Source organism: Hemitrygon akajei, chromosome 5 (assembly GCF_048418815.1).
Source record: "Hemitrygon akajei chromosome 5, sHemAka1.3, whole genome shotgun sequence".
Classification (NCBI taxonomy): Eukaryota; Metazoa; Chordata; class Chondrichthyes; order Myliobatiformes; family Dasyatidae; genus Hemitrygon; species Hemitrygon akajei.
In genome coordinates this window covers 172781120-172797205 of record NC_133128.1, presented here as the reverse complement: position 1 = coordinate 172797205, position 16086 = coordinate 172781120, and the positions used below count along the sequence as shown (strand labels likewise).

The following is a 16086-nucleotide window of genomic DNA, read 5'->3' as shown; positions in this document are numbered from 1 at the left end:
TCATGATGTCATACCTTGGCTCATCTTCAACCAGGAGACCAATCCCTGTTTACTTCTACATTTCCAAGATCTAGCTAACTTACAGGAGGTAGCTCAAAGTATGGAAGATGTACCGTCAATGCCAAAACTGCAAAGTTCTACAAATCCACTGGGATAGAAAGTAATCCATTTAGTACCTTTCCCCTGATCCTAACTGTAATCAGTTGGTTCCATCGGGCAGTTGTTAACTTATCACTTTACTTCAACCCTGTTCATGGCAAGAGATTATGAAGTGGTCAAAGGAATTATCCAAATAAGTTTGCAAAGTATTTGTGAAAAAGTGTAACTTCCCCAGCAACTCATGGAAAGTGTATGGCCCATGACTGCTTATAATAGAGGAGGAGTATTGCAATGGCACTGAGAAGTTTGAATTCTTTGTTGAAAGCATGGAGATATCCAGAGTAAATAGTCAATGAAGCATGCCACTTCCTAAACTATCTACTGGCTCTTTCATGAACATCTATGTAGAGTCCATGTGTCCAACCTCAATCTCATCAGCTACCTCAGAAATGAAGTACAAACAAATCACCCTTAACCTTGAGAGACATCCAAGAAACAAAGAATATCCATATCATACAAGTGATAGCAATATCCAATTCCAATTCCAACTCCAAAATATAAGCACCTCTCCTTGACTTTGAACATTATTAGCGTTATAGAATCCTCATTATCAGCTTCCTGGAGGTAATTATTGACCAGAAGTTCAAACTGATCTAGCTACAGAAATGCCTTAGCTTTAAGAGGAGGGATGAGCCTGAACGCTTTGTGACCATTGACACAATTTCTGATTCTATTTCCAATGCATCCTATACAAATGTCAGAGTATGATGGACTACCCTCTACTGGTCAGGATATTCACAATTTCAACAGCATTTAACAGGCTTGTCAATGTCCAAACAAGCAGCTCACTTGGTTGACATCCTACTCACCATCCAAAACTTCTATCCCACTACTATCAGCTTCTTGAACAAACCTCTTGTATAATAAGATGGACTTTTGGCTTCAGAGACTACCTCATTGTATTCTTGCACTTCACTTGTTTGCATTTTTTTGCCACTTTTACACTTTATTCTTCACTTTACTCTGCATTGTAAAGCACCTTATTCTAGTTCAATGCACTGTGTAATGATACGACAAGCTTTTCACTGTGTCTTGGTACACGTGACAATAGTAAACCAATACTAATAAACATTTGACTCTTTTCATTATTGGTCCATAATGGAGGCAGCCTCTACAATCTACAAAATACACTGCAGTATCTCACTGATGTTTCTGTAACTCCAGATCTATAATCTCTACCAGATAGAAGTCAAAAGCAGCTGGTGTAAGGCAATGACCCCACCTGGAGCTCCCTTTAGATTCATGCATCATTCTGACTTGTAAATCTTCACTGTTCCTGCATTGTGCTAGGTCAGAACCCTGAAACTCCCTACTTTAAGACCACTGTAGGAGTAAATGGGACAACAGTTCAAGAAGATGGCTCTGCACTGCTTCAGAAGGGAAAGGAACAATGGGCATTAAATGGGTATTGGCTTTGCTAACAAAGCCCACATCCAGAGTAAAAAGGTGAAATATACAGCATGTTATTATTTAAATTGCTCTTGACAGAGCATTCTTTTTCAAGACATTGCTTAGAATTGATTGAATCCCTTTTATTCAATATAAGTAACATTTCTGTTTGCTTACATGCACATTAGATAACACTATATAGGAACATATTGGTCTAGAAATTCAGTCACACAATGCTTTTCTTTAAGCTTTGTGTAATTGAAAATTGACTTGACACAGGCTCTAATCCTCATTGAAGCTCCTCCTTCAACCTCTGACCCCAGACTTGATCCTCATCCTTCTGCCACCTGTCTTTCCTCCCCCAATAATTATTTATGTCCTGGGCTATTTCAATTTTCATCATAGTAAAGTGCAAGCTGGCGACCGTAGAGCTCTACTGAAATTTGCAATGGATTACTCATAACATACATCCAAAGGCAAGTGATTGTGGGCACTATAATTTTTGCATGTAGTATAATGCATGGTATTTCTGTGGATCTTGTAACTGGTTATATCTATTTAACTTAAAGGCTGTAAAATAACATATCCCCAAATTATTTCCAATATCTGTTACCGAAGTTAAGGATCCCCATGGTGAAGCCGAACATCAGAAAATCTCCCTATTTGTAACCTTTTACACTTTTTATATCTTCTCTCAGATGATAAAATACATTAATGAATTAAATAATTTATTACTATTTGCAAAACTAATTTTGCCCTCTAGTTATAAAACCACTGATCAAAGATAATGTACATTATTTGAGAACTGATACAATTTAGAATCAGAATCAAGTTTTTTTTTTTATCACTGACATATGTCAAACATGGAACATAGAATATAGATCAGTACAGCACAGTACAAGCCCTTCTGCCCATGATGTTGTGCTAACTTTTTAACTTACTCTAAGATCACAGCACTGTAGTGTAGTGGTTAGTGTAACATTTTACAACACCAGCGAATGGAGTTCAATTCCTTCCACTGTCTGTAAGGAGCTTGTACATTCTCCTGTGAACATGTGGATATTCTCCAGGTGTTTGAATTTCCCCCCACATTCCAAAGACATACAGGTTAGGGCAGGCAAGTTGTGGGTATGCTATGTTGGTGCCAAAAATATGGTGACACTTATGGAAAGCCCCCAGCACATCTTCAGCCTATGGTGGTCATTGAAGCAAATAGCGCATTCCATTGTGTGTTTCGATATACAAGTGACAAATAAAGCTAGTTTTATTAAAAAATCTTTAATCTAACTTTTCCCTCTCACACAGCCTTCCAGTTTTCTTCCATCCATGTGGCTCTCTAAGAGACTCTTAAATGTCCCAAATATATCTGCCTTTACCTCCACACATAGCAGCGCATTCCACATACCTACCATTCTCTGACATCCTGCTTATACGTTCCTCTAATTACCTAAAATTATACCTCTCATGCTAGTCATTTTCATCCTGGGAAAAAGTCTCTGGCTGTCCATTCTATCTAAGCCTCTTATTATCTTGTACACTTCTATTATGTCACCTCTCATCCTCCTTTGCTAAAAAGAGAATATAATGATTGCCTCATATAAAGAGGCAACCAGAACACAACGCTCCGAGTATGGTCTACCCATAGGTAGGTGGTAGGTGGGGGGGGGAGGGGGGGTGTGTGTGTCCGTGTCCTGGTGGAGTCTTCAGGGTACACAGGGTATGTCATTACAAGCTCTTTGCACCAATCTTTTTGGTGATTGCTCATCGTATGCTGGGCATTTGAAACCTGGCATCCCTCTCCAGGTTTTTTTATGAGAGGCTTGCTAGCTCGACACTCAACCTAGGCACGGATGGAGAGCCTGCAAAGGAGCTGGCTGGATTTGAACACGGGACCTCTCGGCCCGAAGTCCAGCGCTGATGCCACTACGCCAACCAGCCGGTAACTAGAGTTTTATAGAGCTGCAAAATGTTGCCGCAACACTTGTACTGAGTCTTCAGACTGGTGAAGGCCAACATACCATACACCATACACCTTAACATTCTATAATTTCTGCAGCAACTTTGGGGAATCTGTGGATGTGGATCCCCAACATCCCTCAGTTCCTTTATGCTGCTAAGAATCCTGCCATTAATCCTGTGTTCTGCTTTCAAGTTTGACATTCCAAAATGAATCACTTTACAGTTTTCCAGATTGAACTTCTCTTGCCACTTCTCAACCTGGCTCTGCATCTTATCAATGTCCCATTGTAATCTATGACAACCTTCTACATTATCCACAAAAACCACGAGCTTTTGTGTCATTTACAAACATACTAACTCAACCCTCCACTTCTTCATCCAAGTCATTTATAAAAATCATAGGGGTCACAGAAGTGCTCCCTGCACAACACCAGTGGTCACCAACCTCCAAGCAGAATACGCTCCACCTACAACCATCCTCTGTCTTCCGTGGGCGAACCAATTCTGAATCCACGCAGTCAAATGTTGCTGACTTTCTGAATGAGTCAACCTTGTCAAATGCCCTATTAAAATCTATAAACATTGCATGCATTGCTCTACCTTCATCAATTTGTTTGTATTACTTTCTCAAAAGATTCAACCAGGGAACAGTTACAATAGGGTAGAGCTTGAGATATCTGCAGCAGTTACTTATATAGTGTAGTGTCAGATTTAAAAAGTGGCGGGGACCTGTTAGGTCTTTCTGCAGAGCTTCAGATTGTTCGGGTTATTAGGGACTTGGCATAGGACAATAAGATGAAGTTAGATTTTAGTGATAGGTTTTTAGTGAAGTGGCCATTGTTGGAGTCAGACAGATTTACAGTGGAAAACTGAGGCTTTGGCTCAAGATGCTTCGTTGAGGAGAGGCAAAGGCTAGATTGAGGTTTTTGTCAAGTTCCTCTTTCTTTCTTTATTAGTGCATAGCTAAAATAGTTAGAGTGCTCCTCATGCAAGATGTGAGAGATCTGGGAGATCTCCAGTCTCAGTGACTGTGACATCTGCAAAAAGCGCCTCTGGGTGCAGCTCCTCAAAGACTATGTTAGGGAACTGCAGCTGCAGCTGGGTAACCTTCAATTCAGTAGAAATAATGAAGAAGTGATAGATAAGAGCTACAGGAGGTGGTGCATCATATTTGCAGGAGCCAGATAGCTAGGTGTCTGTCAAGAGAGGGAAAGGGAATAGGCAGATAGTGCAGAGTACCCCTGTGGCCGTTCCTCTCAGTAACAAGTGTATTGCTTTGGATACTGTTGGGGTGGTGGGGGGGGGGGGGGTGGCCTGTCTGGGGAAAGCCATAACAACCAAAATAGTGAGGTAATGCTCATGGATCATTCAGAAATCTGATGGCAGTAAATGGCATGGTGTTGATGATATGTAGAGACTTTATTAGAAGCAGACAGAAAAGGTAGTGGAATATTCATGAACCGAAAGAGAGAGGATTAAGGAGGCAGAACACAGCATTCTAAAAGGAGTGAGCTTTGAGAAAGCATAGGCCCAATGAAGGTAAAGCAGTAGTGTGCCCAAGAAAAAATTGTAAACAAAGAGCTACAGTATGGATGTCTTATGGAGGGCATAAACTGAGTAAGCATTAAGATAATTGCTTTTCTTGGTGTCAAGAAATGCATATGCACTTTACACGCTGCAAAAAGTAAGTGTAGAAAAGGCAAAGGCAGACAAAGTAGGCAGTTGTTAGCTAAGCAGGTAAAATAGTTGTACATCATTAAGGATGAACTTGGTCTGCAGTTGGTTATTGAGATAAAAGCATGTTAACGCTTAAACTGATCAAAACACACAACATTCGATAGGTTTCATTGAGATCCCCCCCTCCCCCAATTGTTCTAAATTCCATAGATTACAGGCCTAAAGCCATCAAATGCTCCTCATATGATAAGTCTTGCAATCCTGGAATTATTTTTATTACCCTCCTTTGAATTGTCTCCAAAGTCAGCACATATCTTTCTTAGATAAGGGGCCCAAAACTGCTCACAGTACTTCCAAGTGAGGCCTCACCAGTGCTTGACAAGTGACTGAGTTTTGTAATTCATCATGCCTTCAGGTACATATTGTGGATCAGAAACCATACAGCAGGATGCCAACATAATGATTTTTAAAGTGAGATAAAAACAGGAACCGCAGAAAATATTATGCGGACTACACACCGTCTGTGGAGAAAAGGAAACTGAGTCACATCAGAACTGGACTAGGACTGAATAAGTATATAAAAACTGCAGATGCTGGAGATCTAAAACACCCAAAAGTACTGCAAACGTTCAGTAAATCAGGCAGCACCTGTAGAGAGTGAATTAAAGGTATTGCTGCAGACCAATGAATACCTCTCTCTGTCCACCATGAAAAGTAACTGGCCCAAAATGCTAAACCTGGCCTCCTCCCAAAGCTGCTGTCTAACCTGCTGAACATCACCAGAAGATATTACTCTTTGATTTTATGTTAGGCTTCATTAAAACAGTGTGAAAGACCAAAGCCAGAAAGATTTGAACATGAGTTAGATGGAGAATTAATCCAAAAGACAACAGGAACTTCAGGGTTAATTCTTGTAGACAAGCATAGGCTCAAAAGCAAATGATGCAAGGGCATGGAATACTGGGGGAGTTCAGCAGCTTTGGTAAAATTATAAGAGGGGGCAGAACTGGCAGTTTGAACTGATGACTTCTCCTCCAGGTGTGTTACCCATTGATTGTTCCTGGCTGTGGAGCGTTTAGAGAATTTTGTTTCAAATTTCCCTGATCTTCATTTTTTTTAAACTTTTCAATTCTTGGTCAGTTTTAATGGAAGTTCACAGTTCTCTTGTTTTCTCACTCCACACAAACTAGGTTTTGCAGTATTCTCCTTTCCACATCTTACAGCTCTATTTTTCCTCTTCTCTGTCAAATTTCTAGCATCTGTAATTTTTTGTGATTATCTGAAATTCACCTTGTTATGACATTTTCAGGAACTTTAATGTAAAGGTATTAACACTTCCACTAAAACAAAAGAAAAAGGTATTTCAAATAAGCACATCAGAATTAATGATAGACAAACTATGAATCAACTACTATGAATTATGTTTTGCGACTCATTTTTAAGTATTATTACAAAACCCTGAATGACAAACATCACAATGAGTATCATATAATTTCACTTTGACAGTACCACATTCCAGCCCATTTTATCTGCTTCCCAATAAACACACATCTATGTACATTTTTATTTTCGGTCGATGACTGATGGTAGACAAGGAATACCTTAGAGAATTTCTGTTCCCTAATTCAGGTGGACTGAGGTCAGATGCTGAAATTGGGTACATCAGCAAAGTTGGTATAAATGTCTTTAATTTTGAAACGCAATATAAAATAGGCAGGCAAGAATGAAGGGAAGATACATTTAAATCTTAATTTTATGTCTTCCATGATCTCAGGACATCCCAAATCAACCCATAGCCCTCCATTTTTCTTTCATCCAAATCCCCATCTATGTGAGAGGGCAGGGTTGGATTGATCTTAGAGTAGCTTAAAAGGTTTAGAACATAGAATAGTACAGCACAGTACAGGCCCTTCAGCCCACAATGTTGTGCCAACCCTTAAACCCTGCCTCCCATATACCCCCCCCACCTTAAATTCCTCCATATACCTGTCTAGTAGTCTCTTAAATTTCAGTAATGTATCTGCCTCCACCACTGACTCAGGCAGTGCATTCCACGCACCAACCACTCTCTGAGTAAAATACCTTCCTCTAATATCCCCCTTGAACTTTCCACCCCTTACCTTAAAGCCATGTCCTCTTGTATTGAGCAGTGGTGCCCTGGGGAAGAGGCGCTGGCTGTCCACTCTATCTATTCCTCTTAATATTTTGTATACCTCTATCATGTCTCCTCTCATCCTCCTTCTCTCCAAAGAGTAAAGCCCTAGCTTCCTTAATCTCTGATCATCATGCATACTCTCTAAACCAGGCAGCATCCTGGTAAATCTCCTCTGCACCCTTTCCAATGCTTCCACGTCCTTCCTATAGTGAGGCGACCAGAACTGGACACAGTACTCCAAGTGTGGCCTAACCAGAGTTTCATAGAGCTGCATCATTATGCCACAACTTAAAGTATATCCCTCAACTTATGAAAGCTAACACTTCATAAGCTTTCTTAACTACCCTATCTACCTGTGAGGCAACTTTCAGGGATCTGTGGACATGTACCCCCAGATCCCTCTGCTCCTCCACACTTCCAAGTAACCTGCCATTTAATTTGTACTCTGCCTTGGAGTTTGTCCTTCCAAAGTGTACCACCTCACACTTCTCCGGGTTGAACTCCATCTGCCACTTCTCAGCCCACTTCTGCATCCTATCAATGTCTCTCTGCAATCTTCGACAATCCTCTACACTATCCACAACACCACCAACCTTTGTGTCATTTGCAAACTTGCCAACCCACCCTTCTACCCCCACATCCAGGTTGTTAATAAAAATCATGAAAAGTAGAGGTCCCAGAACTAATCCTTGTGAGACACCACTAGTCACAACCCTCCAATCCGAATGTACTCCCTCCACCACGACCCTCTGCTTTCTTCAGGCAAGCAAATTCTGAATCCACCTGGCCAAACTTCCCTGGATCCCATGCCTTCTGACTTACTGAATAAGCCTACCATGTGGTACCTTGTCAAATGCCTTACTAAAATCCATGTAGATCACATCCACTGCACTACCCTCATCTATATGCATGGTCACCTCCTCAAAGAACTCTATCAGGCTTGTTAGACATGATCTGCCCTTCACAAAAGCATTGTGGAGCCAAGTGTCTGTGCTGCACCGTACTATTCTCTGTTGCATGTTCAATTAAAAGCTTAGCTGGAACATCAAAAGCAATGGTGAATTTCGTTATCAATCTCTTTTGTGAGAGGTGCTTTCCAATGTTTTGTCATAGGCCTTTACTATTGGGGGCCAGCATGTTATTAGAAAATTATATTAATGTGAGGTGCATTCCCTTTTTTCATCAATGACTGAGTCGATGATGATTTGGACCTTAGACCACAATCATACGTATGCATTGTCTATGTATTGCAGCATGATGATTGAGATCAAAATAGTCTTGGTTTTGGAGCAAAGGGAGATTTGCTAAACAATTTCCCATTGTTCCTGTAGGGTCATTATCTAGCAGGATGCTTGATAATAAACTGACAAAAGTATTGGGGTAGTGATGAGGTCTGGATTGACACCAGTCTGCACTGAGTGTGAATTTGTGGTGGAGTGATTGGTTAAGATCATGTGTTACTTTGCTGCATCTGCAGGTTTAAAATTTTCAGAGGCAGCCAGATTAAGGGAGGCTGCTCTTGATTGACTGAATCTAAAGTTTATGCAAAACTAAGAAATAACCAGTGTCTATTTAGGCTTATCAGGAAGAGGTCTTCATTGGAATTAACTTGCCCTACTGAGCAAGGCATGAAGTGATATGGGGAGAAGGCAGGAGATTTGGACTGAGAGTGAAATTGGATCAGCCATGATGAAATGGTGGTGTAGACTCGATGGGCTAAATGGCCTAATTCTGCTCCTATATCTTATGGTCTACTTCTTCTAGTTTCACCTTTTCAGAGATTTGTGACCATTCTGACCATGGCATGGAATCACTGGAAGATAAACTAGGATTTTTCCAAGGCTGGATTAGAGTCCATCTTGATTCTGGATATCAGCAAGACATTTGATAAGGTACCCCATGCAAGGCTTATTGAGAAAGTAAGGAGGCTCGGGATCCAAGGGGACATTGCTTTGGGGATCCAGAATTGGCTTGCCCACAGAAGGCAAAGAGTGGTTGTAGATGGGTCATATTCTGCATGGAGGTCGGTGACCAGTGGTGTGCCTCAGGGATCTGTTCTGGGACCCCTTCTCTTTGTGATTTTTATAAATGACCTGGATGAGGAAGTGGAGGGATGGTTAGTAAATTTTCTGATGACACAAAGGTTGGGGGTGTTGTGGATAGTGTGGAGGGCTGTCAGAGGTTACAGCAGGACATTGATGGGATACAAAACTGGGCTTAGAAGTGGCAGGTGGAGTTCAACCCAGATAATTGTGAGACAGTTCATTTTGGTAGGTCAAATATGATGGCAGAATATAGTATTAATGGTAAGACTCTTGGCAGTGTGGAGGATCAGAGGGATCTTGGGGTCTAAGTCCATTGGACACTCAAAGCTGCTGCATAGGTTGACTGTGTGGTTAAGAAGGCATACAGTGCATTGGCCTTCATCAATTCTGGGATTGAGTTTAGGAGCCGAGAGGTAATGTTGCAGCTATATAGGACCTTGGTCAGACCCCACTTGGAGTTCTGTGCTCAGTTCTGGTCCCCTCACTATTAGAAGGATGTGGAAACCATAGAAAGGGTGCAGAGGAGATTTACAAGGATGTTGCCTGGATTGGGGAACATGCCTTATGAGAATAGGTTGAGTGAACTCGGCCTTTTCTCCTTGGAGCGAAGGAGGATGAGAGGTGACCTGATAGAGATGTACAAGATGATGAGAGGCATTGATAGTCAGAGGCTTTTTCCCAGGGCTGAAATGTCTGGCATGAGAGGGCACAGTTTTAAAGTGCGTGGAAGTAGGTACAGAGGAGATGTCAGGGGCAAGTTTTTTACGCAGAGTGGTGAGTGCGTGGAATGAACTGCCAGCGACGGTGGTGGAGGCGGATACGATAGGGTCTTTTAAGAGACTCCTGGATAGGTACATGGAGCTTAGAAAGATAGAGGACTATGGGTAACCCTTGGTAATTTCTAAGGTAGGGACATGTTCAGCACAGCTTTGTGGGCCGAAGGGCCTGTATTGTGCTGCAGGTTTTTCTACATTTCTATGTTTGATCTCCTCCATTGCTTCCAAGTCAGAGGGATATAGAGCCATAGAGTACAACAGAGAATCAGGCCCTTCGGCCCACCTCGTTCTTGCCAAACTGTTATTCTGTCCAGTTCTTTCAACCCACACCTAGACTATGATCCTCCATACTCATCCCATCCATGTAGCTATCAAAACTTCTCTTAAATGTACCAATTGAACCCATGTCCACCGCTTCCACTGGCAGCTTGTTTTGCCCTTGCACCACCCTCTGAGAGAAGAAGCTCCCTCTTAGGTACCCATAAAATATTTCACCTTTCACTCTTATCAAATGACCTCTAGCTCTAGTCTCACCCAGCCTCAGTGGAAAAAGGCTACTTGCATTTACTCTATCTATGCCCCTCATAATTTTATATACAGCTATCAAATCTCCCCTCATTCTCTTGTGCTCCAGGGAATAAAGATCTAACCTATTCAATCTTTCCATATAACTCACATTTTAAAGTCCTGGAAACATCCTCGTAAATTTTCTCTGAACTCTTTCAATCTTATCGATACTTTTCATGTAAGTAGGTGAGCAGAACTGTACACAATACTCTAAATTAAGCCTCACCAATGTCTTGTACAATTTCAACATAACATCCCAGCTCCCTCCTCAGTACTGCGAAGGCTTATGTACCAAAAGCTCTTTTTATGACCCTATCAACCTATGACATCACTGTCAAGGAATTATGGATCTGTATTCCCAGTTCCCTTTGTTCTACCACACTCCTCAGTGCCCTACCATTCACTGTGTAAGTCCTATCCTGATTGGTGCTCTTGAAGTGCAACATCTTACAATTATCTGCATTGAATTTCATCGGATATGTTTCAACCCATGTTTCGAACTGGCCCAGATCCCACTGCAAGTTTTAATAGCCTTACACATTGTCTACTATGCCCCTAATCTTGGTGTCATCTGCAAATTTGCAGATCCGGTTTACTACATTGTCATCCAGATCATTGAGAGAGATGACAAACAGCAACAGACCTAGCACTGATCCTCACGGCACGTCAGTAGTCAGAGAGGCAGCAATCTACTGCTGCTCATTGGCTTCTCCCAGTAAGTCAACGTTGAATCCAATTGACTACTTCATCCTGAATGCTAAGCAACTGAACCTTCTTGAACAGCCTCCCATATAGGATTTTATCAAAAGCCTTGTTAAGCTTCATGTAGATAGCATCCACTGCCTTTCTGATAACCTCTTCAAAAAACTCTAATAAGCTTTGTTAGACATGACCTACCATGAACAAAGCTATGTTGACTATCCCTAGTGAGGCCATGTCTATCCAAACACTTGTAAATTCTGTCCCTTAGAATATCTTCCAATAATTTACCCACTACTGACGTCAGGCTCACCAGCCTATAATTTCCTGGCTTATTCTTAAAGCCTTTCTTGAACAAAGGAACAACATTACCTGTCCTTCAGTCCTCTGGCTCCTCAGCTGTGGTTAAGGACATTAAAGATAGCTGCATTAGCCTCCCATGAGGTCAAGGGACACCTTGTCATGCCCTGGGCATCTTCTCTTCTGTAACCTGCACACATTACTGTTTTGCCTCAGTTCTGTAGATTCTGTCCATCTCCCGAGTAAGATCTCCCTGATCTCTTATGCCTCCATGCATAGATAACCACAGTGATCTTTAATTTTCTTCTTTGCCATCCTTTTGCTCTTAAAGTATCTGTAGAAGTCCTCGGGATTTTTCTTCACCTTGTCTGCCAGAGCAACCTCACACCTTTTAGCCCTCCTGATTTCCCACATAAGTGTTCTCTTGCATCTCTTATAATCCTCAAGTGTGCCATTTGCTCTTTGCTGCCAATACCCTTATGCACTTCCTTCTTCAAAAATCCAAGATTCCTTAAACCTATTAGATTTGCTTTTCATTCGAAGAGGAACACACAAACTCTGTTCTCTCAATATTTCACTTTTGAAGGCTTCCCACTTTTGCTGCCACACCTGTCAGATCTTCTCTGATAGCATCAAAACTGCCTTTTCTTCAATTTAGAATCTCAAAACTGAGTACAAGTCATATCCTTCTCCGTAATTATCTTGAAACTAATGGAATTAAGATCACTAGATCCAAAATGTTCCCCTTCATACACTTCTCTCACCTGTGCTTGTCTCATTGCCTAATAGGAGATCCAATATCCAGTATAAATGCTTCTTGCCAGTTATCAATTACTGAAATTTGTTGCATGCAAACATGGACTGCTTTTTTACATAAGGGTCATGAATGATGTTGAAACTTTATAATACAGCAGATTTTAAACAGTTCATTGCAATCCAGAAAGTGGCTTCATACTGTATTTCCACTCAGAATGTTGAACACCACCTTGTTCTTGTAAATCCCAAGGCAGTACATTCATGAACTAAGTAGAATGACATGACAGGCTAATAATTTCCATCAATTATTTTTCATGGAAGAGGTATTAATAAATGCTCCTTTATGTATCTCAGATATTCAACTATTAATCATTGTTATAAACTAGAACATCATCAGTTAGCATGCAGGTTGACCTACTTTTGTCAATAATGATGCTCCTGGATTTCCCAGAAAATAAATAGACCGGCTATTTCTAGGCATTCAGCAAGATGAAATTGGAATTATTTGATGCCCTTCCCCTACCAAAATGAAGAACAAATCAAGAAAAAGTGGTACTGATAAAGATTGATTTTATTTTTCCCTAAAACACAGCAAGAAGAGAGAACCTGTAAAAAATAATTCACAAAAGCTGTTGTATTGTCTTCCAGATTTCTATGCTAATCTATAAAATTTGATTTATTTCTTTTGTTGTATTTATAGCGAGATAGCGCATTCCAGTGGATTGCAAGTTTGTCCTTATTTCATTGGCCATGGGATAGGCTCATATTTTCATGGACATCCTGAAATTTGGCATCATGGTAAGTTTTTCACTTTGATTGCTCAAGTTCAATAACATTTACTTAACTACTTGTAAAAGTTTTTTAATCAAAATGTTTCTCTTTATTATTAATTGCCAGCAAAATCTGCAAATTAATGGTTGGCAGTTCCGACACTCTAAGATAAGCCTTGGTGTTTTGAGGTGTGCAGATGGGCATACTAGAAGCAGTATCAACCATACTTAAACATGGTGCAGCTGCAACACAGGACTAAATGCATGCTCAATTTAAAAATCAACATGCAATAAACAGAGCTAAGCAATAACATGCCCAGCGGAATAGATCAAAGCTATGTAGTTCTGTTGCATCTACAGTAGTTGTGAATGGCAATAACCAATTAAGGACGATAAGGCTCTATGCATGAACATCTCCATCCTCAACAATGATGGAACCTAGCATGTACAGTAGAATGCAAAAGTCTTAGGCACCCTAGAGTTTTCAGGTGGTGTGGCCTCTACATCATTGAGGCTGTCTGGGAGAGACAGAAGCAAGTGAGACAGCCAAAGTCTGCAGAAGAACTGTGACACGTTCTCTAAGATGCTTGGAACAACTTATCAGCTGATTTTCTTTTAGAACTGCACAACAGTGTACCTAAGAGAATTGATGCAATTTTAAAGGCAAAGGGTGGCAAAGCCAAATATTGATTTGATTTTTTTTTGCTGTTTACTGCTCTTTCTTGTAATGTTTTTGATATTTAGAAACCTTCCATTTCATTATTTTGAAAGCATCTTCGCTTTACAGAATTTTTTACATCTGCCTATGACTTTTGTACAATACTGTAAGTGCTAATGATAAAAATGAACATTTTTTAACCATCCATTTGCTTGCAGTGGTAACAGGATGAAGCATATGTTTCCTTCTTCAGCTATTCTTCAGCCAAGCAATTCACTGTTGTGATAATAAGAACTGGCTGTGAGCCCTGGACAAGCCTTTGGACATCCCAGCTGTAGATATGCACTCCAGAACTAGTTGGGCATCTAGGCAAGCTGTTCCTGGATAATTAAAACACTGTCATCTATTCAACAATGTGGAAAATTGTCCTGTTTACAAAATGTGGGATAAGTGCAATTTTGTTAATTGCTATTGAATCAGTCAACTCTTAATAATAAGCTAAGCAATGGAGGTGATATTACTATAACATATCACTTGCTCACCAATAATCTGCTTACCAATACCCAGTTCAGATTTTGCAGGATTGCTTCAGACCTCATCATAGTCTTGGAAAAAGGTGCAGCAAAGAGCTGACATCTAAAGATGAGATGCAAGTGACTGCATTTGATATTAAGGCAGCTTTTGATTGAGTGTAGCATTTGAGTAGTGGTAAAATTAAATTCAGTGAGCATCAAGGAGGGGAAGATTTCAGGACTGATGAAAGGTCTCGGCCCAAAACATCAACTATTTATTCATTTCTGTAGATGGTACCTGGCCTGCTGAGTTTCTCCAACATCTTGTAAGCGTTGCTCTGGATTTCCAGGATCTGCGGAATCACTTGTGTTGAAAATAAGGATATTTACTAATGATTGCAATAATACTCAATTTCAATTGCATCTCGGCAAATGAAGCACACACACCTGCAGAAAGGAAAATTCAGACAACATTCAGACTGGTGCTGAAAAGTGGCAAGTAAAATTAATGCTGCAGACATGCTAGGAAATAATCATCTCAACATGATAGGCTTGCTTCAGTTCAATAACCTTGCCATCACCAAATATCCACTGTCGGTATTGTGGAATATCACCATTGACTAGAACCTAAACTGGACCAGCCTCATAAAAAGTTTGGCTACAAGGGCAAGCAAGAGATTGGCTTTTCTACTCTGGCTCACTTTCTGATAACCCCAAAACCTTTCCACCTTCCATCCAGTGCAAGCTGGGAGTGTGATACAATGCTGACCACTTGTCTGGATGAGTGAAGCTCCAAAGATGTGCAAGAAACTTAACACCGCCTTTAACAAAGCAACGTGCTTGACTGGTTTCACATCTAAGCATTCAATAATTCCACCCACTACCAACACACAGTTGCTGCATTTTGTCCCATCCACTGCACTTACTCAATTTGGCAGTTCCAACAGCAACCTCCAAATTCGTGACCTCTGCTACCAGGAATAACAAGAACTTAGGTTCATGGTCCCTTACACAGCACACACCATTGTGTCCTGGAAATATATTACCTGGAACTCCCATCCCAGCAGTATCTTCGCCAGAGGACCGTGGTGTTTGAAAGTGGTAGTTCACCCTCACTTTCTCAAACACAATTGAACTTGCAACAATAAAATTTCTTACCAGCAAGAACTTTATCTTGGAAATTGAAAATATAAAACTGTATTGTTTTTCTCTTTTTCTGCTGTATTATATTTTCACTAAGCCTTTTTATGCTTGCAACTGTGTTTGCCTCTGATGTTTACAACCACTGCCAAAATAATTTTGGGTCACTTCTCTGGGCTTTGAACTTCCTGCTTATTTCTTTCTGGATATCTGTCAATCTTTATGTATGTCTCTGATCTATATTTGTCACATTCTGTATACATCATTCATGTCTGTAGTTGTGTATGTCTTGTGTGTTCATTTTTCTTTCTCCTTTTATTTTCTTTTCCTTTTGAAATCATTTCCCTCCTTTTTCTCTCATCACTTATTTTCTGTAAATTTGCATTTCAAATTTCCAGTGCACATTCTTTTGAGGGTAGGTTTTTATGTTTGGCAAACTTAACACACATGCAGGCACCAACCAGGGTGAAATAACAGCATGAAAGGGCACTAAGCTTCCTACAGTGTGTGTACGGACAAAGAAG

At 40.6% G+C, this 16086-nt stretch overlaps 1 protein-coding gene and 1 long non-coding RNA gene across 7 annotated transcripts in view; one reads left to right on the top strand and one right to left on the bottom strand.

Annotated features, from left to right (window-relative positions):
• The window catches only part of LOC140728469 (uncharacterized), an 80770-nt gene that overhangs the window by 41510 nt on the left and 23174 nt on the right, over positions 1 to 16086 (bottom strand). The gene's annotated exons all lie outside the window — the stretch shown is intronic.
• Positions 1 to 16086, top strand: part of metap1d (methionyl aminopeptidase type 1D (mitochondrial)) — a 130926-nt gene that overhangs the window by 98885 nt on the left and 15955 nt on the right. For 5 of the 6 annotated variants that reach the window (XM_073047221.1, XM_073047225.1, XM_073047224.1 and 2 more), the window contains one exon: positions 13183 to 13280. In XM_073047221.1, coding sequence (XP_072903322.1) covers positions 13183 to 13280 — 98 coding nt within the window. Of the gene's footprint in view, positions 1 to 13182; positions 13281 to 14163; positions 14249 to 16086 lie in introns of those variants that run through there. The other variant, XM_073047226.1, reaches the window with a different exon arrangement.